This window comes from Ovis aries, chromosome 1 (genome assembly GCF_016772045.2).
Source record: "Ovis aries strain OAR_USU_Benz2616 breed Rambouillet chromosome 1, ARS-UI_Ramb_v3.0, whole genome shotgun sequence".
NCBI classification, from domain to species: Eukaryota; Metazoa; Chordata; class Mammalia; order Artiodactyla; family Bovidae; genus Ovis; species Ovis aries.
In genome coordinates, this window is record NC_056054.1 from 111,860,411 (window position 1) to 111,885,728 (window position 25,318).

General features: G+C 43.1%; 1 protein-coding gene across 1 annotated transcript; it reads left to right on the forward strand.

Annotated features, from left to right (window-relative positions):
• The first annotated feature begins 728 nt into the window (after positions 1-728).
• Positions 729-23,300, forward strand: LOC114117626 (CD48 antigen-like). Its single transcript, XM_027977176.3, is given in 4 exon segments — positions 729-872; positions 15,929-16,225; positions 20,621-20,884; positions 22,941-23,300. Coding segments are annotated over 4 exon segments (723 nt in total). The 5' UTR covers positions 729-790; the 3' UTR covers positions 23,021-23,300.
• Positions 23,301-25,318: the final 2,018 nt, after the last annotated feature.

Below are 25,318 nucleotides of genomic sequence, written 5' to 3' on the forward strand. Positions count from 1 at the left end.
AGAAATCCCCTTGGGTGGGTGCTCTGGTTAATCAGGGTGTTTCCTGACTGGGAAACCGAAAGCAGATATTCACTATCAGGGGTCTTTAACATTTTCTGAATACCAATCCCTCTGGAAACCAGTAGAATCTATGGATCCTCTCACCAGAAAAGAGAACTAACACACATTCAAACAAAATTATTTTTTTAATTTAAATTTATTGATTTCAAATTGAAGGATAATTGCTTTACAATATTGTGTTCATTTCTGCCATATATCACCATGAGCCCGCTATAGGTATATGTATATTCTCACCCTCACGGCCCTCCCTCCCACCTCTCACCCCATACCACCCCTCTAGGTTGTCGTTTGCTCCCTGCGTCACACTAGAAATTTCCACCAACTGTCTAGTTATACATATGATAATGGATGTTTCAGGGCTACTCTCTCAATTCGTCCCACCCTCTCCTTCTGCCCCCACAACCGCCAGTCTGTTCTTAGTTTCTTGGCTAAGTCACTTCAGTCATGTCCGATTCTGTGTGACTCCATAGACGGCAGCCGACCAGGCTCAGCTATCCCTGGGATTCTCCAGGCAGGAACACTGGAGTTGGTTGCCATTTCCTTCGCCAATGCATGAAAGTGGAAAAAAAAAACCGATGGGGCTTCCTGTTTTTGGTCCCCAGGCCCCACCCATGAGTTGCTGGGTGGAGAGTTCTAACCTTAAGCCGTGAATTAAAGGTGCCTTTGGTCTCTTTCTGGCTTGGCTCTGGTCTGTGTCCAGAGTTCCTGTAAAGTTCTGGAGAAGAGGAGCATGTGTTCCAGAAGGCGGGAGTGGTCTCTGACTCTGGAAATTCTACTGCTGCCTCTCTTGTTCCTGGCAACCGGCAGACAAGGTACTTTCCGCAGACTGTCCGCCTGTAACTGTGCACTGGAGGCCCAGTGAGATGAAAAAGGGAATATGGGCGTGTCTGCACCTGAAGTGGAGTAGTGGCTCCAGGCAGCAAGGATTTTCATCCTGGCAGCGGGGTTGGGGAGTCTTCCTTAAGCTTCGGAAAATCAGGCTCCATCTCTTTTCTCAAGCGGAAGCAACACAAATAGAACTTTGGTGAGATGGAGAAGTCCTCTCCCATTTCGTGCCATGGTTAGTCATCTGTGAAGTCTCTTTGCATTACAAAGAACAGAAGGCTGCAAGGGCAGCTGCCACACTGCAGGCTCAGGGATGCCGTGATCCTTGAGACCTTCTTTGAGACCTCTGTCTATGCAAGGGGTTGTTTCATGAGCAAAAGTAAATAATGTCATTGCTCCAGAGAGAAATCAAAATTGTGGGAAAGGAAACTTGGAAAAGATGGCTCTGTCTAGGGTCGCTGAGTGGGAGTCTGAGCAGAGGCCTCAGTAGCAGGGAAACTCTGGAACATCTGATTAAAAGCTAAGTTCGTTCTGCCATGGTTGTGTTCTATCCCCTTGTGTGGCAACTTTCCTTTTCCTGTTACACTTGTCCAGCCCTCCACTACCTGTCTTCCGAGGTCAGCTGAGAACTGAGAGCTAAGCTATTGCCTTTCTCGCTATTCCCCCTAATAAATACTTAAGCCTTTTTCATTAAAGGTGCTTTAATGCTCACTACTGTGGCAAAAATGAGTAAAAGTGAGTTTGGGCACGGGAAACAAATATAACATTTTAAAATTATGATAGTATGTGACTCTGAGGTAGATGAGATAGCCATACTCAAAGGAAATCCTGTTGGCTACTCATGCAAGGCCTCTCAGGGTGGCAGGACATTTGATCTGGCTTATGACTGGCTTTGGGGGAGGAAGAAAATTTTTTTGCCCTTCTCGGATCTCTGACTGGTGTAAGAATGAAAGTGACATGAGATAAGCTAACAGGAGAAAATCAGAGTTTAATATTGTGTACATGCTTCCCTGGTGACTCAGAGGTTCAAGCATCTGCCTGGAAGGCAGGAGACCCGGGTTGGATCCCTGGGTCGGGAAGAGCCCCTGGAGAAGGAAATGGCAAGCCACTCCAGTACTCTTGCCTGGAGAATCCCATGGAGGGAGGAGCCTGGTAGGCTACAGTCCATGGGGTCACCAAGAGTTGGACACGACTGAGCGACTTCACACGGGTGAAACCCAGAAAAATCAAGTAACTTCCTAAAATGGCTGAAGCCCTCATCTTAATATCATCCTCTGCTAAAGAGAAAAGAGAATGTTGAGGATGACAGTTTTGGGAGGTTATCAGGAAAAGCACAGCAAATAAAGGTAAGGTTGTTAGGCAGATTTAAGTTAGTGCCTTCTGCATTGATAAGAGTTTCCAGAGATTTGGTCATCCTCCTCGTCTGGTACAGAGAGGGAGACAGCTTTATTAGTGGAGATTTCCCTTACGAATATAAATGTTTCTTATGAAAGAGTAACTCGTACAAGGTTTTCAGAATGTTTACCATGTCTTCTACTTCCTTAGAAAACAACCTACTTGAAACAATTAACATGCCAAAGAGACACATCTTAGGGTGGCACATTCTGCTCCCCTACACTATGTCTAGAGACATGATGTCTTCAGGCCTCCTGTGGCTGTGTGAGCTCCATGGGGCTTACTCAGCTCATAGGTCACTAATATGACCTTGGGAGTAGGGGCTGGTATGAAGTATTCATACGATTGTTGGGAAAGGTAGACATGCCAAAAGAAGCGGACTATCTCAACGCTTTGTCTAGACATGACGCCATTGTGTCTAAATCTCCTCATGTGCAGAGTACGCCTGCAGATAGTTCTTTTATCTTCAGTTTATGACTCCCTCACCCCAAAGCCTGCTGGCCCAGTGGTTTTACAAAAAAGCCCACCTGCCAATGCAGGAGATGTGGGTTCAATCCTTGGGTCAGGAAGACACCCTGGAGAAGGAAATGGCAACCTACTCCAGTATTCTTGCCTGGGAACTCTCAAGGGCAGAGGAGGCTGGTGGGCAACAGTCCATGGGGTCACAAAAGACTTGGACATGACTGAGTGATAAAACAACACCCCATAACCACATTTTGTCTAAATTCAAGTTTGTGCTTTGCCTTGGAGGAGGTGCTTTCTCTCTTGCCTCTAGGCCTATATACATGCCTTTCCTTCTGCCTGAAATGTCCTGCATGCCCCCTCTCCAGCCCCTCCCATTCTGGTGTCACTTCCTCCCAGAAGCCTCAGTTTCCAGGTTATGGTTGGTGAACTGCTTGGCTGTCTGCTTCCTGGATCTCTTGAGCACAGGGACCTTGTCCATTGCTGAGCCTAATACAGTGCCTAGCACGTGGCATGGGCTGAATAAATAATTGTTAATCCTACGAATGAATGACATCAAAGATGTCATTCCTTTCAGGCTATCTGTCCAGATCTTCCTGTGGGTATTCTTATTCTTTTTTTTTCCCAGTAATGCATGTTTTTGTGGAGATATTTGAGAAGTATTTTTTTAAATCTCCTCTTTTGGCCCTCCTCAGACTTGAGGTTCTCAGCTCTCTGATCTCCAGGCCCACTCCTCACTAGCAGGCATCTTCCTTGTCTCCCTCTAGCACCACAAAGTGCACTAGAAGTAGCTTATTCTGGGAATCAGGAAACTTATCTTCTTTTTTCTTAATTTGATTTTTAATTGGAGGATAATTGCTGTAAGACCTATGTTCTGAGTTCTAAGCCATGGGGTTTCCTATTAGTCGTAAAAGCTTCCTGAGTCTCAATTTTCTCAACTCTATTATGGGTATAATGATATGCTCCCCATTTTGTCAAGGGGTTATTATTAAGATCAATGAAATAAAGAATGTGAAATTGCTCTGCGATTGTGACCACAATACCACAATACAATTTGAGAGAGATAAGAGCCAGGAATATCATCAGGAAATTCCAAAGCCCAGTGCTCTCTCCTGGGCCACAGAACTGAATCTCTGCTTTCTAAACATCTTCAAACACATTTCCAAAATCTAACTCCTCATCTTGGTTCCAGCTATCTATTGCTGTGCAATAAGCCTCCATAAACCTGGGACTTCCTCACCATGCATTTGGTCACTGCGATCTGGCTGATTAAATTCATGAGACTTCCCATCTCAGGAAAGAGCACTGTACTCTTCATCTTGCCCCATGACATGCATCTGAAGTCTTGCTGCCTATTGCCAAATTACTTCCCTGAAATGTCTGTACATGTTTGCTAAACAGTTTATCCCACTAGAGAGCTGCATGTAACTACCTGTCAGTATCTTTAAAACACCGCTTTTGATTCTTTCTTTTATGAGAATCCGCATGACTTGCTTTAGAGTATTCAGAATTTCCCCTTTAGCACTTCCTTCTTCTTCCTGGGTAGACCTTTTTGTATGAAATTGCCACTTCTTTTTGTCTGATTCCCCTCCCCTACACCATTTTAGTTTTACTTCTGTACAGACAAGAAACATGGGTAAGCATAGGAAAGGTCTACCTCATTTATAAACTGCACATAAATACAGTTACTTCATCCTAAGCATGCAGATACATGAACAGCTACTTCTTGTTAGAATTAAATCAAAGTAGTACATTCAATATTTTTATATCTAATAAAATATGGAAATGTTAAAAGGCAAATCAAAATATTTTTCAGTTTACTTTAAAATTAAAAATAAAAAACATAAACATACCAGAAAAAGAAATATATATATATAAGAAAATAAGGAGGAAGTGAAGAGATACCTGGAGAGGCAGCTTTGGAGTACAAAATGAAGCAGGGAAAAGTCTAACAGAGTTTTGCCAAGAGAACACACTGGTCATAACAAACACCCTCTTCCAACAACACAGGAGACAACTCTACACACGGACATCACCAGATGGTCAATACCGAAATCGGAATGCTTATATTATTTGCAGGTGATGATGAAGCTCTACACAATCAGCAAAAACAAGACTGGGAGCTGACTGTGACATAGATCATGAAATCCTTATTGCAAAATGCAGATACAAATTGAAGAAAGTAGGGAGAAAAATTACTAGGTCATGCAGGTACGCTGCTAAGTCGCTTCAGTCGTGTCCGACTGTGCGACCCCATAGACGGCAGCCCACCAAACTCCCCCATCCCTGGGATTCTCTAGGCAAGAGTACTGGGTTGGGATGCCATTGCCTTCATGCAGGTATGACCTAAATCAAATCCCTTAATTGTACAGTGGAAGCGACAAATATATTCAAGGGAGTAGATCTGATAGACAGAGTGCCTGAAGAACTATGGATGGAGGTTCATAACATAGTACAGGAAGTGGTGATCAAAATCATCTCCAAGAAAAAGAAATGCAACAATGCAAAACGGTTGTCTGAAGAGGCCTTACAAATACCCGTGAAAAGAAGAGACTCGAAAGGCAAAGGAGAAAAGGAAAGATACAGCCATCTGAATGCAGAGTTCCAAAGAATAACAAGGAGAAACATGAAACCCTTCCTAAAGTGATCAAAGTAAAGAAATAGAGGAAAACAATAGAATGGGAGAGACCGGAGATCTTTTCAAGAAAATTAGAGATACCAAGGGAACATTTCAGGCAAAGATGGCCAAAATAAAGTACAGAAATGGTATGGACCTAACAGAAGCAGAAGGTATTGAGAAGAAGTGGCAAAAAACACACAGAGGAACTATACAAAAAAGATCTTAATGACCCAGAAAACCATGATGGTGTGATCACTCATCTAGAGCCAGACATCCTGGAGTGTGAAGTCAAGTGGACCTTAGGAAGCATCACTACAAACAAAGCTAGTGGAAGTGATGGAATTCGAGCTGAGCTATTTCACATCCTGAAAGATGATGCTGTGAAAGTGTTGCACTCGATATGGCAGCAAATTTGGAAACCTCAGCAGTGGCCTCAGGACTGGAAGCGGTGATTTTCTTCCAGTCCCAAAGAAAGGCAATGCCAAAAAATGTTTGAACTATCACACCATTGTACCCATCTCACACACTAGCAAAGTAATGCTCAAAATTATCCAAGGGAGGCTTCAACAGTATATGAACCAAGAACTTCCAGATAGTCAAGCTGGATTTAGAAAAGGCAGAGGAACCAGAGATCAAAATGCCAACATCCACTGGATCATAGAAAAAGCAAGGGAATTCCAGAAAAACATCTACTTCTGCTTCATTGACTATGGTTCATTGACACAACCTTTGACTGTGTGGATCACAACAAACTTTGGAAAACTGTTAAAGAGACAGGAACACCAGTCCACCTTACCTGCTTCCTGAGAAACCTGTTTGCAGGTCAAGAGGCAACAGTTAGAACTGGACATGGAACAATGCACTGGTTCAAAACTGAGAAAAGAATACGTCAAGACTATATACTGTCACCCTGCTTATTTAACTTATATGCAGAGTACATCATGTGAAATGCTTGGCTGGATGAAGCACAAGCAGAAATCAAGATTGCTGAGAGAAATATCAATAACCTCAGATATGCAGATGATACCACCCTTATGGCAGAAAGCAAAGAGGCATTAAAGAGCCATGTGATGAAGGGAAAAGGGGAGAGTGAAAACAACTGGCTTAAAACTCAACATTCACAAAATTAAGATCATGGCATTTGGTCCCATCAATTCATGGCAAATAGATGGGGAAGAAATGGAAAGAGTGACAGACTTTATCTTGTTGAGCTCCAAAATCACTGAAGATAGTCACTGCAGTCATGAATTTAACAGATGCTTGCTCCTTGGAAGGAAAGCTATGACAAACCTAGACAGCATCTTAAAAAGCAGAGACATTACTTTGCTGACAAAAGTCCATCTAGTCAAAGCTATGGTTTTTCCAGCAGTCATGTGTGCATGTGAGAGGTGGACTGTCAAGAAAGCTGAGCACCGAAGAATTGATGCTTTTGAATTGTGATGTTGGAGAAGGGTCTGGAGAGTGCCTTGGACTGCAAGGAGATCCAACCATTCAATCTTAAAGGAAATCAACCCTGAATATTTATTGGAAGAACTGGTGCTAAAGCTGAAACTCCAATACTTTGGCCACTTAATGCGAAGAGCTGACTCACTGGAAAAGACCCTGATGCTGGGAAAGATGGAAGGCAGGAGGAGAAGGGGATGACAGAGGACAATATGGTTGGATGGCATCACCGACTCAATGGACATGAGTCTGAACAAGCTCTGGGAGATGGTGAAGGACAGGGAGGCCTGGAGTGCTGCAGTCCATGGGATTGCAAAGAGTCAGACATGACTGAGTGACTGAACAATAACAACAATAAAAGGAAAATATCAATGAATTTATCTGAGTTTATTAGAAAATCCTCTGTAGAAGATTAAACCACTACTTTGATATCTCAAATTGTACTACAATGTCTGTATGCTAATTTTTGCAATCTATATTATAATAGTAATATTACTGCATCTTTATTTAACTTGTGATTGGATTATAGGATCCTTTTAGAAGAGTAGAATTTTTTCCATTTTTTTAATGGTTAATCAAGCATTCTATCTACTGTTTCTATCTTGATGTGGCTTTTGAAGGCCACACTATCATTACATATTTCATAGCAAAACTCACTGTTCCTTTTTAAATTCATTTTTACTTTATAGTGGAGTATAGTTGATTTACAATATTGTGTTAGCTTCACGTGTACAGCGAGGTGACTCTACTATACCTATGAAAGTGAAAGTGAAAGCTGCGCAGTCGTGTCTGACTCTTTGCAGCCCCATGGACTATACAATCCATGGAATTCTCCCGGCCAGAATACTGGAGTGGGTAGCCTTTCCCTTCTCCAGGGAATTTTCCCAACTCAGGGATCATACCCAGGTTTCCCACATTGCAGGTGGATTCTTTAAGCTATACATATACATATATTCTTTCTTGTTTCATATCCTTTTCCCAAAACTCACTTTTCTTTTTGCTCTTCTCAGTCCATGAGTCTCAGCCCATTTGAGGCTGCTGGGTTTTCATTTCAAGGTTTCTCTAGCTGCTTTTCATTGCTTTGTAGATATCTGAAACCATGAATGATACACGAAGCACTCTTTTGTGTTGTATCTTTTGAGAAACAACTTTCTGGGCAGCTTCTTCACTGCTCCTCTGCTGTATATGTCATAAGAGTCATCTTTGATTCTTTTATCCAGGATCCAACCATAAGACTTCCCTGGTGGCTCAGATGGTAAAGAATCTGCCTGCAGTGCAGGAGACCCAGGTTCAATCCCTGGGACAGGAAGATCCCCTGAAGAAGGGAATGTCTACCGACTCCAATATTCTTGCCTGGGAATACCATTGACAGAGGAGCCTGGCAGGCTACAACGCATGGAGTTACAGAGAGCTGGACACAACTAAGTGACTCACACACACAAGCATAAGACAGGACTCCTACACTGGCCCAGGTAGGCACATTATGATACTTAAGAAACAGTTCATTGTTCACAAGGAATTAAAAAGTAACTCAAGTTTCTACTTGAAGTCTCTCAAAAGATGTTAAAAGGAATCCAGTTTATAAGCTATAGCAATACTTCCTCTTCCTATCATACACTTATCTGCCCTCTTCAGTCTTCTCAAACTATTCCATTCCTCTACAGCTCAGAGATTCTCATTCTCTTGAGCCATAATGTTATAGAACCTCTATTTTCTAAACCAACCCGAGTGGTTCCTCATAAAGGTCAAACAAATCTTAAGAAGTAAGCAGAGGAGGGCTTCCTAGGTGGCCCAGTGATAAAGAACCCATCTGTAATGCAGGAGACACAGGTTTGATCTCTGGGTCAAGAAGATCCTCTGGAGGAGAAAACAGCAACCCATTCCAGTATTCTTGCCTGGAAAATCCCATGGACAGAAAAGCCTAGCAGGTTACAGTCCAAGAGCCTGCAAAGAGTCAGATGTAGCTGAGCAACTAACACACACACATACCAAGCAAAAGCAAGCTAAGTGGGATAAAAAAAATATGACTACCTGGAGGTTATGAGGAGATGAATGGGAACACTTATGTGTAGATTTTTGTCCCATCCATTCTATATTAAAGAATAACTGTGAGCCAAGTATTCTGGGGATTCAAAATTGAGTAAGACATGGTGTTCGCCTTTGAAACGTTCACAATCTCAGTGACTCTGTGTCTGTTATATCTCCCCCCTCCTCCTCATGCTTTAGTTTGAAGTTCTTTGGAACGTGTTGGGGATATCCTGGACAAACAAGATCTTAATGTTGTAAGTTCAGTTCAGTAGCTCAGTCATGTCAGACTCTTTGTGACCCCATGGACTGCAGTATGCCAGGCTTCCCTGTCCTTCACCAACTCCTGGAGCTTGCTCAAACTCATGTCCTTTGAGTCAATGATGCCATCCAATCACCTCATCCTCTGTCATCCCCTCCTCTTCCTGCCTTCAGTCTTTCCCAGCATTAGGGTCTTTTCCAACAATTCAGCTCTTGGCATCAGCTGGCCAAAGTATTGGAGTTTCAGCTTCAACATCAGTCCTTCCAATGAATATTCAGAGTTGATTTCCTTGAGGATTGACTTGGTTGATCTCCTTGTGGTCCAAGGGACTCTCAATAGTCTTCTCCAGCACCACCATTTAAAAGCATCAATTATTCGGCACTCAGCCTTCTTTATGGTCCAACGCTCACATTCATACTTGACTACTGGAAAAACCATAGCTTTGACTAGACGGAACTCTGTCGGAAAAGTGATGTCTCTGCTTTTTAAGATGCTGTCTAGGTTGGTCATAGCTTTTCTTCCAAGGAGCAAGCGTTTTTTCATTTCATGGTTGCAGTCACCATCTGCAATGATTTTGGAGCTCCAAAAAATAAAGTCTGTCACTGTTTCCATTTTATCCCTATCTATTTGCCAAGAAGAGATGGGATTAGATGCCATGATCTTACTTTTTTGAGTGTTGAGTTTTAAGCCAAATTTTTCATTCTCCTCTTTCACTTTCCTCATGAGGCTCTTCAGTTTCTCTTCGTTTTCTGCCATAAGTGTGGTGTCATCTGCATATCTGAGATTATTGATATCTCTCCTGGCAATCTTGATTCCTACTTGGGCTTCATCCAGTCCAGGATTTCGCATGATGTACTCTGCATAGAAGTTAAATAAGCAGGGTGACAATATATAGCCTTGATGTACTCCTTGCTCAATTTTGAACCAGTCCATTGTCTCATGTCCAGTTCTCACTCTTGTTTCTTGACCTGCATACACGTTTCTCAGGAAGCAGGTATTGTGGTCTGGTATTCCCATTTCTTGAAGAATTTTCCACAGTTTGTTGTGATCCACACAGTCAAAGTCTTTGGTGTCGTCAATAAAGCATAAGTAGCTGCTTTTCTGGAATTCTCTTGCTTTTTCTATGTTGGCAATTTGATCTCTCGTTCCTCTGCCTTTTCTAAATCCAGCTTGAATATCTGGAAGCTCTTGGTTCACATACTGTTGAAGCCTCCCTTGGAGAATTTTGAGCATTACTTTGCAAGTTGTGTGAGATGAGTGGAATTGTGCAGTTGTTCAAACATTCTTTGACATTGCCTTTCTTTGGGATTGGAATGAAAACTGACATTTTCCAGTCCAGTGGCCACTGCTGAGTTTTCCGAATTTGCTGACATATTGAGTGCAGCACTTTCACTGCATCATCTTTGAGGGGTAGCTCAGCTGGAATTCTATTGCCTTCACTAGCTTTGTTCTAAGTCATGCTTCCTAAGCCCACTTGACTCTGCATTCCAGGATTCTGGCTGTAGATGAGTGATCACACCGTTGTGGTTATCTGGGTCATTAAGATCTTTTTGTATAGTTCTTCTGAGTATTCTTGCCACCTCTTCTCAATATCTTCTGCTTCTCTTAGGTCCATACCTTTTCTGTCCTTTATTGTGCCCATCTTTGTATGAAATGTTCCCTGTTTTATTATTATGAAGCAGACTTCATTCTCACATGGAGAAATAATGTATATTATAACTGAGTCTGAATCATAACTTCAGTCTATATGCTCTGTATTCTTTATTCCTCAGTGAGTTCATCCTCATTTTTCTTTGCCCAAGGAAGTTTCAGGTAAGTTCTCTGGTCTTACAATGGTGCTGGGGACTCTTTCTTATAATCACATGTCCTTACCAAAGACCTAGTTTGTTTTCTTTTTTGCACATGTTGATGTCTTTTACTATATCTAGCTTATAGGTGAAAGCCTCTGCAGGAGTTGCTGCAATTTTTTTTTTTTTTTTTGCCCCCTTCCACCACATTCTATACTTTCAGATTCACAGATAGGCATTCGTTCCTAAAAAAATTCTAGTCCTTATTTTACCACTGTTTTGGCACAATAAAATGAGTTTAATGGCAGGTGTTGAACATCTCAATAAGCTATGCCACAATATTCTTGGGGGTGGTGCACTGGGATGACCTGGAGGGATGGTACGGGGAGGGAGGTGGGAGGGGGTTCAGGATGGAGAACACCTGTATGCCCGTGGCTGATTTGACGTGTGGCAGAACCAATACAATATTGTAAAGTAATTAGCCTCTAATTAAAAAAAATAAATTTAACTTAAAAAATAGAATAAACTGAAGCATATGAAAAATTTTAGAAAAGAACATCTCAATAATTTATGTACAGTATAGAATATATGGATACAAAAAATAATGTAGGTAATAATAATAAACAATACCTGACATATATTACCTACTAATCAAAAGTTATGACCAACCTAGATAGAATATTAAAAAGCAGAGACATTACTTTGCCAACAAAGGTCCATGTAGTCAAAGTAAATGCGAATTCGCTCAGTCATGTCCGACTCTTTGCCACCCGTGGACTATAGCCCACCAAGCTCCTCCATCCATGGGATTCTCCAGGCAAGAATACTGGAGTGGGTTGCCATTTCCTCCTACAGGGATCTTCCCAAACCAGGGATCGAACCCAGGTCTCCCACATTGCAGGCAGATGCTTTAAATCTTTGCACTGGCAGGGAAGCCCTTGACTAGCCCATCTACTCAAGGCTATGGTTTTTCTAGTGGTCATGTATGGATGTGAGAGTTGGACTGAGAAGAAAGCTGAGTGCCAAGGAATTGATGCTTTTGAACTGTGGTGTTGGAGAAGACTCTTGAGAATCCCTTGGACTGCAGGGAGATCCAACCAGTCCATTCTGAAGGAGATCAGCCCTGGGATTTCTTTGGAAAGAATGATGCTAAAGCTGAAACTCCAGTACTTTGGCCACCTCATGCGAAGTGTTGACTCATTGGAAAAGACTCTGATGCTGGGAAGGATTGGGGCAGGAGGAGAAGGGGATGACAGAGGATGGATGGCAGGATGGCATCACCGATTCGATGGACATGAGTCTGAGTAAACTCTGGGAGTTGGTCATGGACAGGGAGGCCTGGTATGCTGCAATTCATGGGGTCGCAAAGAGTCGGATACAACTGAATGACTGAACTGAACTGAATCTTCCAAGTATTATACCAAGTATTTTATGTGTATTGATTGTTTGAATTAATCAAATTCTATTCTAAGCATTTTATTTCTGTTACTCTGGGTCAGGGTTCTTTATAGAAAAAGAATCAATGGGATATATATATAGAATGAGTCTCACACAGTTTCCCAGGTGGCGCTAGTGGTAAAGAACTCGCCAGCCATAGCACGTTAGAGGTAAGAGATGTCAGTTTGATCCCTGGGTCGGGAAATTACCCTGAAGAAGGGAATGGCAATCCACTCTAGTATTCTTGCCCGGAGAATAGACAGGGACAGAGGGGCCTGGGGGCTACAGTCCATGAGGTCACACAGAGTCAGACATGACTGAAGTGACTTAGCACACACACATAGTTATGGAAGCATAATCCATATTCTGTACTTCTCTGGAGAAGTCCCATGATCTGCCATCTCTAAGATGAAGGCCAAGAAAGTTCCTTGTGTAGTTTCAGTAGAAATCCACAGATCTGAGAATATATAGACTCACAATTTGAGTTTCTACACTCTGTAATCTTCATTCTCAGTAGACTCTACTTCATTCATCCTTCCACAAAGAGGCTTCAGGGAAGCCAGCGGTCTAAGCTGTAGTTCAAGTCCTAAGGTCCAAGGACCAGGGGCTCTGAGTTCAAGGATAGAAGAAGATGGAATACCCCAACTCACAGTAGACAGAAATATGCTTTTATTCTTTCCTTTTTGTCCAATTCTGGGCCTCAGCTAGTTGGGTGATGCTTACCCACATTGGTGAGGGTGATCTTCTTTACCCAGTCAAATTTGAATGAACGATTTAAATGCTAATCTCTGCTAAAAAAAAAAAAAAAAAAACCAACCTTACAGACCATCCAGAAAGAGAGTTTGCAAGCTATCTGGGCATCCTTTAACTCAGTAAACTTCATACATGAACTTCATCATCACAAACTCGGTAAGATAAACTAAAATGAAAGCGGAGAGGTCAGGTAAAATGTTCCCAGTTACACAGCTAATAAGTGACAGCTTATTAGCTTGAACAGTCTAATTCCTGAGCCCATGTTCTTAACTACCATTATACAATGGAAATGACTTTAATTTATAAGATTCATTTTCTGTCCTTAGGAAGCTTCTAGTCTGGTGATAAAGGCAAGTAATAGGTATTAAATGGATCACTTTAATGTATACTGAGTTTAACATATAGGCATGAATAGGATGTTGCAGCTGTCCCTCCCCCTTCCTTTACCATGTATGAGTAATGATTAAAAAAAAAAAAAAAAAGCCATCCTGGTAGATGGGAGTGACTTCCTCCTTAGAAATAAAGTGGTTACTTGTGGGTTGTGCTATATTCTTCAGCATATTTTTGAGACTTGATGGAGAGTCTACCAAGGATGCCTAAGCCAACAGTTTTTAACCAGAATGAAGGTGGTAAGATTTTTGCCTCCCTGGGAATATTTGGCATTGTCTGGAGACATTTTTGAAGATCCCAACTGGAATGATGTTACTGGCATCTAGTGAGCTGAGGCCAGGGAGGCCACTACACATCTTACAATACACAAAGACATCTCTGCAAAAGGAATTCCTGACCCAAAATGTCAATAGTGCCAAGGCTGAGAAACACTGACCTAGGCTGCCCATTATCACCGCTTTTATTAACTCACATGGAAACAAGCAATGGAATGAGAACAAGTCTAGAATGTGTGTCCAATAATTTAGGAATCCTGAAGAGAATGTATGCTCCTGAAGAGGCTGTATGTTTAAGAGGTGAGAGACTCTGTCTACATTGCTGGTGTTGGAGCCTGGAACATGACCTGGCATGTAGTCATTGTTCAAATATTGTCGCTTGGACTGACTGATTATGTCACAGAGATTATAGAGCATGGGATGGACCAATCAAAAGCACTGTGGAAATTGATGTCTAAGTGTGTCTCTGAATGCAACAGGCATAGGTTAAATGCTCCATATCTAACTGTTCAATGGATAGTTGGAAGGATTAATGACTAGGAACTTGAAAGACCTGGGGCCATAGGTATTTTTAATCTTTATTCAAAAGAATGTTTTTGTAAATGATAGACATGTGGAAAGTAACAGCCTATGGGAAAACTCAAATGAACTTTTTGGCCAACCCAAAATATAGGTGTAGATACAATGCTGAGCAATGTGAGGTTTTGTGTAACAGTATATGAGGAAAGAGTGATAGAGATTTATTTCCACTTTCCTCTACTATTAGCTTCTTCCTATGGCTATTTCTTAGTGCAGGAGACTTAAGAGACATGGGTTCTATCCGTGCGTTGGGAAGATCTCCTAAAGAAGGGCATGTCAACTCCAATATTCTTACCTGGAGAACCCCCATGGACAGAAGGGCCTGGTGGGCTCCAGTCCATAGGGTTGCAAAGAATCAGACATGACTGAAGCGACTCAGCACTCACTGCTCTTTCTCAGTCTGTACATTTATACAGATATTTCTCTCATTTACAAGAATCAGCAGACCTCCCTTCATCTTTATCTTCTGGCTATCATCCATTTCTTCTTGCCTTCATGAAACCAGGTCTTTAAGAACTGAGGCTTATACAATTTGGGGTGCTCTCATGAGAAAAAGAATAGAACTCTAAATGCAAATAGGAACAAAAATAAGTGTAGTTAGAATGAGAAAAGAAGTCCCAATGTGTGGAAAGTTTTTAAAACCTGAACAAATACAAAGATCACAAAAGCCAGAAAAATAGCACAATCTTTTTGTTAATAAAATGCTCACTCTTCTATAATACTTTGTCACTGAATAACTCTTGTTCCCCTTCATTTCAAACCTTGTGTCTCCTTTACTTCTTGCCTAGTGCTGTGTGTGCTCAGTTGCTCAGCCGTGTCTGACTCTTTGCAGCCCCATGGACCCGCCAGGCTCCTCTGTCCATGGAAGTTTCCGGACAAGAATGTTGGAATGGTTTGCCATTTCCTATTCCAGGGGACCTTCCCAACTCAGGGATCGAACCCGTGTCTCTTGTGTCTGCTGCATTGGCAGGCGTATTCTAGCTGCCACTAATGCCAACTGGGAAGCCACTGCTAGAGAGCTAAACTGAGTCACAGAGAGCACAAGCACAGAGGGGACAGGTAACTTATCATTTGATGTGAAAATGTCCTGGTATGAGAGTAAGGAAGGGAGGCAGGGCCAGCTCAGTGTCCCTTGTCTTTATCATCTAGGGTAGAATTAGATGGATTATAAGCACGTTGCCTATCCCCATGCCCACTTCTCAAGCTCTAAAGTGAAAAAGCGGAAGTGAATGTGAGGTCGCTCAGTCGTGTCAGACTCTTTGAGACCCCATGGACTGTAGCCTACCAGGCTCCTCCGTCCCTGGGATTTTCCAGGCAAGAGTACTGGAGTGGGTTGCCATTTCCTTCTCCAGGAGATCTTCCCAACCCAGGGATTGAACCCAGGTCTCCCGCATTGCTGGCAGACATTTTACCATCTGAGCCACCAGGGAAGACTCTCAAGCTCTCACTTTCACTGAATTCCTGATCGGGGTCAGGTCCTCTGATAAAGATCATACTCTCTCCTCCCAAGCAAAAATCTCTCCCTTCTTCCTTGTTCCATCAGCCCACGCTTTGGCTACTGGGTAGCTTTACTTTCTCTAAAATGGGTCTCACTCATTCTGACTATCATTGGCAGGCTATTCAAAATATGCAACCCCCAGCGACAATGTGAGTGTACAAATCTCCAATCTGCCTAAGAACCACAGATCACTCACCTGGTTTTATACTACTGACCAGAAGATTGTAGAGTGGGAATCTGGTGAGCCTACTAAGTACTTCGATACTAAATTTAAGGACAGGGCCACGCTTGATTCTCAAAGTGGCACACTGCACATCCGCAAGGTCCAGAAGGAAGACAGCAGTACTTACCTCCTGAGGGTGCTGAAGGACAATGGACATGAGGAGGAATACAAGATCTCTCTGATGGTGCTTGGTGAGTTACGGTAACCAAAGGGCTAGTCCCCACTCTGGGACCCCAGAAAGATCACTGGGAAACTTCGTGGTGATTCTGGGGACTCTCCATGGGAGGGGGAGAGAAAACCTCAGGACAGGCTTAATCCATTTCTCCTGGAGCCAGTTCCACTTGGAAGTGAGTCTGGGCCAGCAGACCCCAAAGTAGATAACTTTGGGACATTTGAAACCTCTTCTGACATTAGAGAGTCTAAGATTTGAAGAGGAAGGAGACAACAAAGATGGTTTCCTCTCTGTTCTCTTCATGTTCTCTTGTGGTCAATCCAAATAAGTTCTGAGTTCTTCTTTTTCAATTGATTTTTTGGTTGTACTGGGTCTTCCTTGCTCCAAGCAGACTTTCTTGAATTGTGGCAAGTGGGGGTTACTCTTTGTTGCGGTGCATGGGCTTCTCATTGTGGTGGAGTCTCTGGTTGTGGAGCATGGGTTCTAGGCATGTGGGCTTTAGTAGCTGTAGCTTGCTGGCCCTAGGATGTGTGGTCTTCAGTAGTTGTAATGCATGGGCTTAGTTGCTCTGCAGTATGTGGCATCTTTTGGACCAGGGATGGAACCCGTGTCCCCTGCATTGGCAGGTAGATTCTTAACCACTTGACCACACTTACTGGCTGTGTGACCTTGGAGAAAGATCTTGACATCTCTGTCCCATTAGGTAAGATTCTGTTAATGGCAAGTAATGGACACCAATTTTATATACCTTTAGCAAAAAAGGAGTGTTTTTTAAGCTATGACTTCTTAAAGCAATGAAAGAAGTTTAGAAGAGTTGAAAAGGACTGACGAGGAGGAAGAATGAGAGCCTGGCTCAGTCCAGAGCCTCTAGCCACTGGCATCTTTCATGTGAAAGTGGGTCCCTGCCAGTACAGTCTATCTCTCTCAGAGTCTAGGCTTTCATGTCTCTTAGTTTAAATTCTCAAGAAAGAGAAATTGACTAGCCCGTCTTGGTTTGGGTATGTGATTTATACTCTTAGGATCCAAAGACTCAGCTTATAAGGCAGAAACTTGGTTCTTGGGGAGATTGTCAATTATGAGAGGAGGAGGGCTGGGCAGACATCCAAGGGAGATGTGCCCCTCAGAGACTTGAGTTCCTCATCATATTGTGAGGATAATTATATCTTTTTAGGATGTTATGAGAATCAAAGTAGGTAATGAAAGTGAAAACACTTTTACAATGCTGGAACTTCCCTTGTGGTCCAGTGGTTAAGAATCTACCCTTCCACTGCAGGGGGCGTGTTGAGTTCAATTCCTGGTTGGGGAACAAAGACCCCGCATGCTGCATGGTGCAGTCAAAAATAATAAAATTATAACAAAAAAATGTGCCAGAAGATCTTGTGTCTGGTGAGGAGCCTTAAAAATGCTAAAATCCTGCAAACAATGAAGAAATTGTATATATCGTATCCCACTGACTCGGATCATGATGGCCCCTGGTCTAAGAGGCTAGAATCGCCTTCTTGCTACTTCCTCCATATCATATCCTGCCGGGAGCCAGTGTGAGGAATCCCGCCCTTGACAAGGTCATGAGGAAGGAAGCTGACATATGCAAGGCGTGCTCAGACTTCAGGGACCTCTCTGGAAATTCCTAAGCATGTACCCCAACAAAAATCTGCCGGTTTTTGTGCTCTGCTTTTCCACTCTTCTGACATTTTCTGGAAAAAGTCAATTCAGGGCTTTAGTCTTCTGCATTTGAAAGAGTGTTTCAATCCAAAAAACCCTCTGATGGCTTTCTAGCCTGCCTGCAGGACTCATACAGCTGCCCATGTGATTGTTTGAGGCCTCCTGACTGCAGGAGGCACAGGAAGCTTAAAACATCCTAGGAATGTAGAGGCTTCCGAAGAGTCAAAATCTTTAGAATAGGACTGATTAAAAGTTTCATTTGTTTTGTCAATGCTTGCTGCCAAATTTTCATATCCTTTATTTTTAGATATAGTTGGTCTATAGAAAAACAAGTAGTAGACCTGGTATTAGCAACATTAGATCTTTGAGTTAAGTACCTTCTTTGTTATAACCCACTGCACCTTTGTTCTATAGAGGTGTAACTTTAATGCTTTAAGGAGATGCAGATTAAAGAAAAACACTTCAGGGGAAACAAAATTAACATTCATTAAGGAAGAGAGCCAAAAAGTGTTAACAAGCCTCTTGGCCAGAAGATAATATAAATCACCTGAGACCTTTTGTATACAAAATGATATACAGAAAGAGTCTGGGCTGCGAACGCTACATAATTTTGTGTTACCCATTGATCTCCAAGTTTTATCAAAAGTATAAAAGGCCTTCTGAACAATAAAGGACGGGGCCAGCTTCTCGGACCAGTTTCTCGAACTAGTCTCTCGGCCTGGTTTCTTGGGAATCTGGCTTCCCCCGTGTCTTTCTCTCTTCTTCTCTCCCTTTCCCTCTCTCTGCTCTTTACTTTAATTTCAGGCTGAATCTCCACCGGGGGCGCGGAGGCTCGCCAGGTCTACTTAATTGCCCTGGCTGTTAACACCCGCGCGAAAGGGAGCTTAAGGCAAGGCACCCTTAGATATTCAAGCGGGCGCCGGTGGCCCAACGTAGATGGTGCAAATTCCTTGTCTGGAATTTTATTGGTCTTCCGCGTAAACCAAGCTATTCAGCCCTCTTCCTCCACTTAATCTTCTTACTACACTATAGTTTCTTAATCTAATCTTATATTAATAAATAAACAAGTCTTTCCACGCTAACGCCGTCCACACTTCGAATTCCCTGGATCCACCGGGGCTGGACCCCGGCAATATCCCCTAAAATTGCAAGACGTATTACCAACATGAAATATTCAAAGGTTCCTACACAGATTTATTTAAAAAAGATCTCAAATATACATCATTTACCAGATTTTGTGGCAAATATTCCCATCACAGCCAGCTGTAAACTGCTATCAGTTTCATTTTACAACCAACTTGCAAAATTTCTGAATATCCTACAAGCCATAAGCCTACGTGGCTTCAGTACACTTGCCTCTGGATAAGGCTCTGAGGATGCCATTAATGGAAGGATCATCCTTCTGTCCAGCTCAGGAATTTCTAAAGCTCAAACGGGGCATCTTGGAACCGGACTGCTCCATCTGGCTCTGGAGTGCTCAGGGCTGAGCTGCTTACTATGGGAAAAGCAGAAGCTTTATTAGATGAGGCCAGACCACAGGAAATGAATAAGCATATGAAGATTGCTCATGTAAAGTATGCAAGAGGAGTCCAGCAATGTGATAAGGCTTCATGGAGGAGATGGATCTCGAGTTCAGGAGGTCAGATTGGTAGAGCTTCCATCACCCCTCAGAGACATACAACCCAGAAGTCAGCTCGGAATGGGTCAATTCTCTGCTACATTTTAATCCTATGACTTCTGAGCTGCATTGATTCTGCAGGTGTTTTACCTTGACCAGAAGGAAAAGACCTCAGAGGATTCCAGGTAAAGCAGTCCTAGTCAAGGAAGGAGCAGATGATGGGATTACATCTCAACCCATCTGCCCGCAGGGTGAAAGCACTGATGATGCTGTGACCTTCAACATGCTTACATCACACTCAGCAAAAGCACTTACTCACAGATGATGGTACTGTATCTTACTAACATTGTGCTATGAAGTAGGGTTATTATCATGTGAGAAGGAGTTCAGAGGGTTAGTTGTCTTGCCTCTCAGAGCCACTCTCTCAGAGCCAAGTCCAGGACCCAAGCTTGTCTCACTGTGAAGGGAGTATTTTGTCTTTTCTGTTGCATAACAGCTTCATCCCTACATACATCCATTCCTACATCCATTCACCTTTCCCTTTCATCAGGATACCTGCTCTGTGGCAGGCACTGAGATACCAAAGTTAACAGATGCAATTCATCACTACCAGCTTGCGCTGGGAGATCCATGAGGCTCTCTGTAGTTCTGCCAGAGTTCAGGAAAGGTGTAGAGTGGTAGCTCTTACAGGACTCTCATTGTATCTGAGCCCAAGAACTCTTGAAGGACTGACTGATGGGCTAAAGTGCCAAGTGTGGGTCATTGCTAGAGAAGGGGCCCTGAGTAGCTCAGACAGTTGGAATATCAAGTACAACTCTAGCTGATGTCTGTGCTAAAACTCTGCTGTTCTTCCCCCCCCCCCCCACCCCTCCTCCAGATGGGTATAGCTCCATTTTGTTTCTGGGTAACTGGCTCCCCCTTCTGGATTCAGTTTAGCCTCACGCCAAGAAGTAGCTCTTTCCCTCTGAAGCCTACAGAGGTCAAAATTGCCCACTAGCTCCCTCTACAGGGCCCTCTTCTCCATGGCTGCTCCTCAGGACCTCCCTTTGCACTTTATTGGCTAAACCCTCCCAGCATAAAAGCTTCATAAATGCATAAACCCATCCTCTCATCTTATAACATCTTCATCTTCAGACCCTGTACCAAAGCCTGTCATAACAGTTAAAAAAACACAGAAAATGAACACGTGCTACCTGACACTATCCTGTGGGATCTAGGACCAATCTGTAACCTACACGCGGTATTGGGAATCAGGGTCCTTTCCAAAACAGCTACAGAGCAGTGTGCTTGAAGATGTCCACACGCCACAAAGCTACTCAAAGTCTTATACCTGCCAAGTCAGCAATCCTATAAGCAGCCAACACAATACAATCCACTTCACTTCACCCTGTGTACAAGGTAAGAGTCTCTGCCAAGGGAACTGACATGGGCACAGGGTAGTTTTCTCTTGAATGAAGACAAGTGTGGGGATCTTGACCAGCTGCCTGTCATAGAGTTTGATGGAGAATCCCAAAGGCACCAGTGAGGTGTGGTAGACTTGGATTCTCCTTGTGTCTCTGACATGGTCTCTCAGCAAGCTTCCCTCACCTTTGTGGAGCTCAGTGTCCTCACCTGCAAAGGGCTCTCATGTCCCCTTTGCCTGCCCTGCTTTAATAAGTGCATGGTCCTGGAATCTGAGGGCAGAGTCCTTGCAGGATAAACTGAGATTTCAAGATGAGTAGGGAGGAAAAAGGCAAGTAGAGGAACAGTCCAGATAGTGTTGTACAGCAACATAAAGGTGTTTCTGGTAGATAGCAAAGGAAAGAAGGGCCAAGAAGTGGTTGAGGAGGAGTGAGGAGCAAAAGAAAGAAGGGCCAAATGGATGAACATGAGTGGGAAAGAGTGGTGAGCAGCAGAGCCTGGCCCTAGGACTGAGATTCTCTGCTCTTCCCAGGTGTATGCCCCTTGATAAAGTTGGAAAGGCAAACCCTGGGTTTCCTGTTTGAGATTTCTCTATTTCCTCGGAGGCCCCACTCTATTGAGCATCTCTCATGGCTCTCTCTCAAGCCTGCACAGGTCCAATTGTGAGGTAGCTACGATTATAGATTTTGGAATCAATCACACCTGGGATTAATCCTGTGACTATTACTTATTAGCTAAACAAGTGACTTAGCTTCTACAAGTCATGTCCTTCTTAAATAAGACAAATAATAGTTCTTATCGCATACTGTTCTGAGAATTAAACTAGACAATACAGGTAACTACCTAGCACAGGGTCAAAGAGGCTTCAATGAGTGGTGGTTAAATTAGACCCACCAAGTCCTTTTAATTCTAGAGACACTAGGGATTTGGGGGGCCAGCTGATAAATTTGAATCACTCTCTGCAGCATTCTAGGTAGGCCCTGTACTCTCCACACACCTGGAATCACATCCCTAAGCCCTGGTGTATACATCTCTCCAGAATAACTCGTACCCGTGGTGCCAACATTTACCTGAGACCTTTTTCACGCCCAGTCACCAGGGATCATGGCTCCTGGGGACATGGCTGTTCCATGGTCTTCCTGGACCCAGTCTACCCTGCTCGCCTATGCTGATTTCTTTGCCTCTGCTCCTATATGTGAACTATAGAAACTATAAGTTCTGTGTTCTTCCCAACCAACTGGTCATGTCTTCTAGTCTTTCATGATAACGCCCTGCTTTTCCACCACTGAAGATCCAGTATAAGACTTTGGTGTCTGACCATGAGACCACCAGTTGGCTGGGTGGTTCTAAAATCACCTTTATATCAACACCATATCCTGAGATCCAGAAAAAGGAAGAGACACAGCCCTTGTTCTTTATAGAATGAAAGTGACTGCCCATTCACAGAGAGGATGAAAGCAATTATACATTTCACTTTTGAGGTCTAAGCCCGTCTTGTTACTTTTCAGCTACCTCAATTATCCTAGAAGAGCATCCTTAATTCCCCTTCTGTAATTTATCACTCTCCTCTCCTTCTCTCCCTTGCCCTACATTCTCTATCTCCTAGTTTCCCTTTTTTTTTTTTTTTCCTTCCCCACTGAGTTGGTACTGATGGTTGGTAGTGTGGATCAACAGGCAGTGCTTTCTCCCCTAAACTTAGCATACAGTATCATATAAACTACTGCACTTGAAGGTCTGCCCTACTTAACTGCTCTCCAGTGTAGGAGAATGATTCTTTGCTAAGCCCACAGACACGCCAAGATGATCTTCATGTACAGGACTCAGCGAAGCCAGTAATATTTAGAGGATTTCTGTGTTCTTTCTACTTTACATCTGGGAGGTTGAGCTCTTGCTCATCTGGGAAAAAGGATGTGCAGGGCACACTGTGCCTGGATTCAGAGAGGAGACACACTCCTTTGCTATGGAAGCTCCCATGCCAACGTCCAGCACCCCTCCCCCTTCTCAACAAATTAATCAGGACACATAAATGTTTTGCATTTTCTTACTCTTTCAGCCTCCTCCTCTGGAGTAGCTTGGATGGCAACTTGGCTAGTGATCATGGTAACCACTCTTCTCAGTCTCCTCTGGACCTGAGAAGAGCTAACTAGAGTGAAACTTCAAGGTTGCAAGATCTTGCCCTCATTGACAATCGGCTCTTAGCCAGGACAGAAGCTCTGGCTATATGGAATAAGGCAATGGACTGAGATGTCTAAAAGAACATTCAAATGAAGTTTTTATAATCACAGTAATATTTTATTTTATGTTTTCTAATTGTCTTTCTAGCATACATATACATATGTGCTTTCCCACCACAAATGGGCAGAATGTAATCTGCAATGTTTTGTTTCAATAAACAATGCTATAATTGTCAAAACTGATTGTTGAATCCTAGGATCCAAAAAGCCCATCAAATCGACAAAGCTCTCTCACCATGGTCTTTCATTATAGGATGGCAAGAGCTCCCAGGCCCACCACCGGCATAACAATGGAAATTTTTGCTCTTTGTTTGCCTCCTCTGTGGTTCTTCATGGGCCTGGAGCTGATAGGGTCACTAAAAGACAATTTTCCCTTTCAACAAACTGTCCTACCACAGATCACTTCCTCTTCACATCAAACCAACCTTACCTCTCCCTCCCTTATCACGTCTGTAGCAGCGACAATACTGTGTGTTCATCAAACCCTTTCATTTTCTTCCTAGACTCTGATGGTAAATTTTACGTGTAAATTTGACTGGGCCTCAGAGGCACCCAGTCACTGGTCAAACCTTATTCTGGGTGCCCCTGAGGGTGTTTCTGGGTGAGATTAACATTTGAATTAATAGGCTTAGTAAAGCAGATGATCCTTTCCAGTTTGGGGAGGTGGGGGCGAGTCTCACCCTATCAGTTGAAGCTTGAAAAACACAGAAAGGCAGGGGACACTTTCAAGCTGATTTTGGAATAAAACAGGGAGGCCACCTTCCCCCCAACAAACACATCAAAAACTCATGTGTATGTGAAACAGCCCCACAGGACATCTTCTGAATGCTGGCAGAGGATCCCAGACTTCTAAAAAGGCAAACCAGTCCCCTCAGAGTGAGGTAGGGGAATAGTTAAAGACAAAAAGGGACACAAAGGATATCAGGTTGGGGACCTGCACCCCCGGGGAGTGAGTACTGAAGGAGAAAAGTCCATACACTAGGAAACCCCCTCACAGGCGGGTTCAACTTGGAACCTCAGAGGGCAGCGAAACAGCACATGCTCAGAAGGCAAAACGGAGAGACTTCACACAGAGATCATGCGGAGCAGCGCTTCCCAGCTGAGAACAGGCTCGCATGCTCATGCGCACTGTGGAGAGTGGGGCTGGGTTGCAGAGGCTCAGGTTTTGAGGGCTGGACCTCAGGGAGAGACCCAGGGTTGACTGCCATGAAGATACTCTGATGGCACTGAGGCAACACAGATGTTACTTGAGACTCAGATCTTGCCTTGCTCTAGCTTGTATTGACCTCAGCTGTTACATGATCATTGTTTACAAGGTGTGGGACAAGAAAGCCTGACCATGCCATCTTGGCTCGTTTGCTCTTTCTCTATAGAGGGCATGGCAACCCACTCCAGTGTTCTTACCTGTAGAATCCCTTGGATGGAGGAGCCTGGCAGACTGCGGTACATAGGGTTGCGAAGATTCAGACACAACTGAAGCAACTTAGCCTGCATGCACACACATAGAGTTTTAGAGCAAATACAAGCTAGAGCAAGGCAAGATCTATTCTGAACTAACCCACACTGCCCACAACAGGTCCACAGATGTTCCTAGAAATACTGGAGGGCTTTCTCAGTAGGCAAATTGACTGGAGCAGGAAACCAGAGGAATCACATGGACATTCTTATCACTACCATTCTATATATTTTCCCTCCTCCTTTTTTTTACATTGTTCTAATAATGTTCTTTATTACTCCTTTAATTTTTATTTTTTATAACTTACTTTTTCTTTTGTAAAAAACACCTTAGTTTTAAATAAATTAATTTTATTTTTTCCTATTTCTACTCCTTAGTACTGCTTAGTTACACTGCAATTTTTTCCATGTTTTTTATTTTGTATTTTTGAGAGTCTAATTTTTAGTATTCATTTTCACTTAGGGGCTTGATTATTGACTTGATTTCTCTCTTCTTTTTTGACTTGCTTTATTTTTTCCTTCTCTTCTCTTCTCTTCTCTTTGTAAGTGTGTGTTTCTTTGGGTGTTCTTGGCTGTTGACTGTTGTTTCACCATTAGTCTTGGGATTTTGTTTTCTGTGCTGTGTGGCCTGTGAAATCTTGGTGCTACAGTAAGGGGATGGGCCTGAACCCCAGAGGTTGGATACCCAAGTTCAGGACTTTGGACCACCAGAGAACTCCTGACACCACAAGTCCCCCTATCA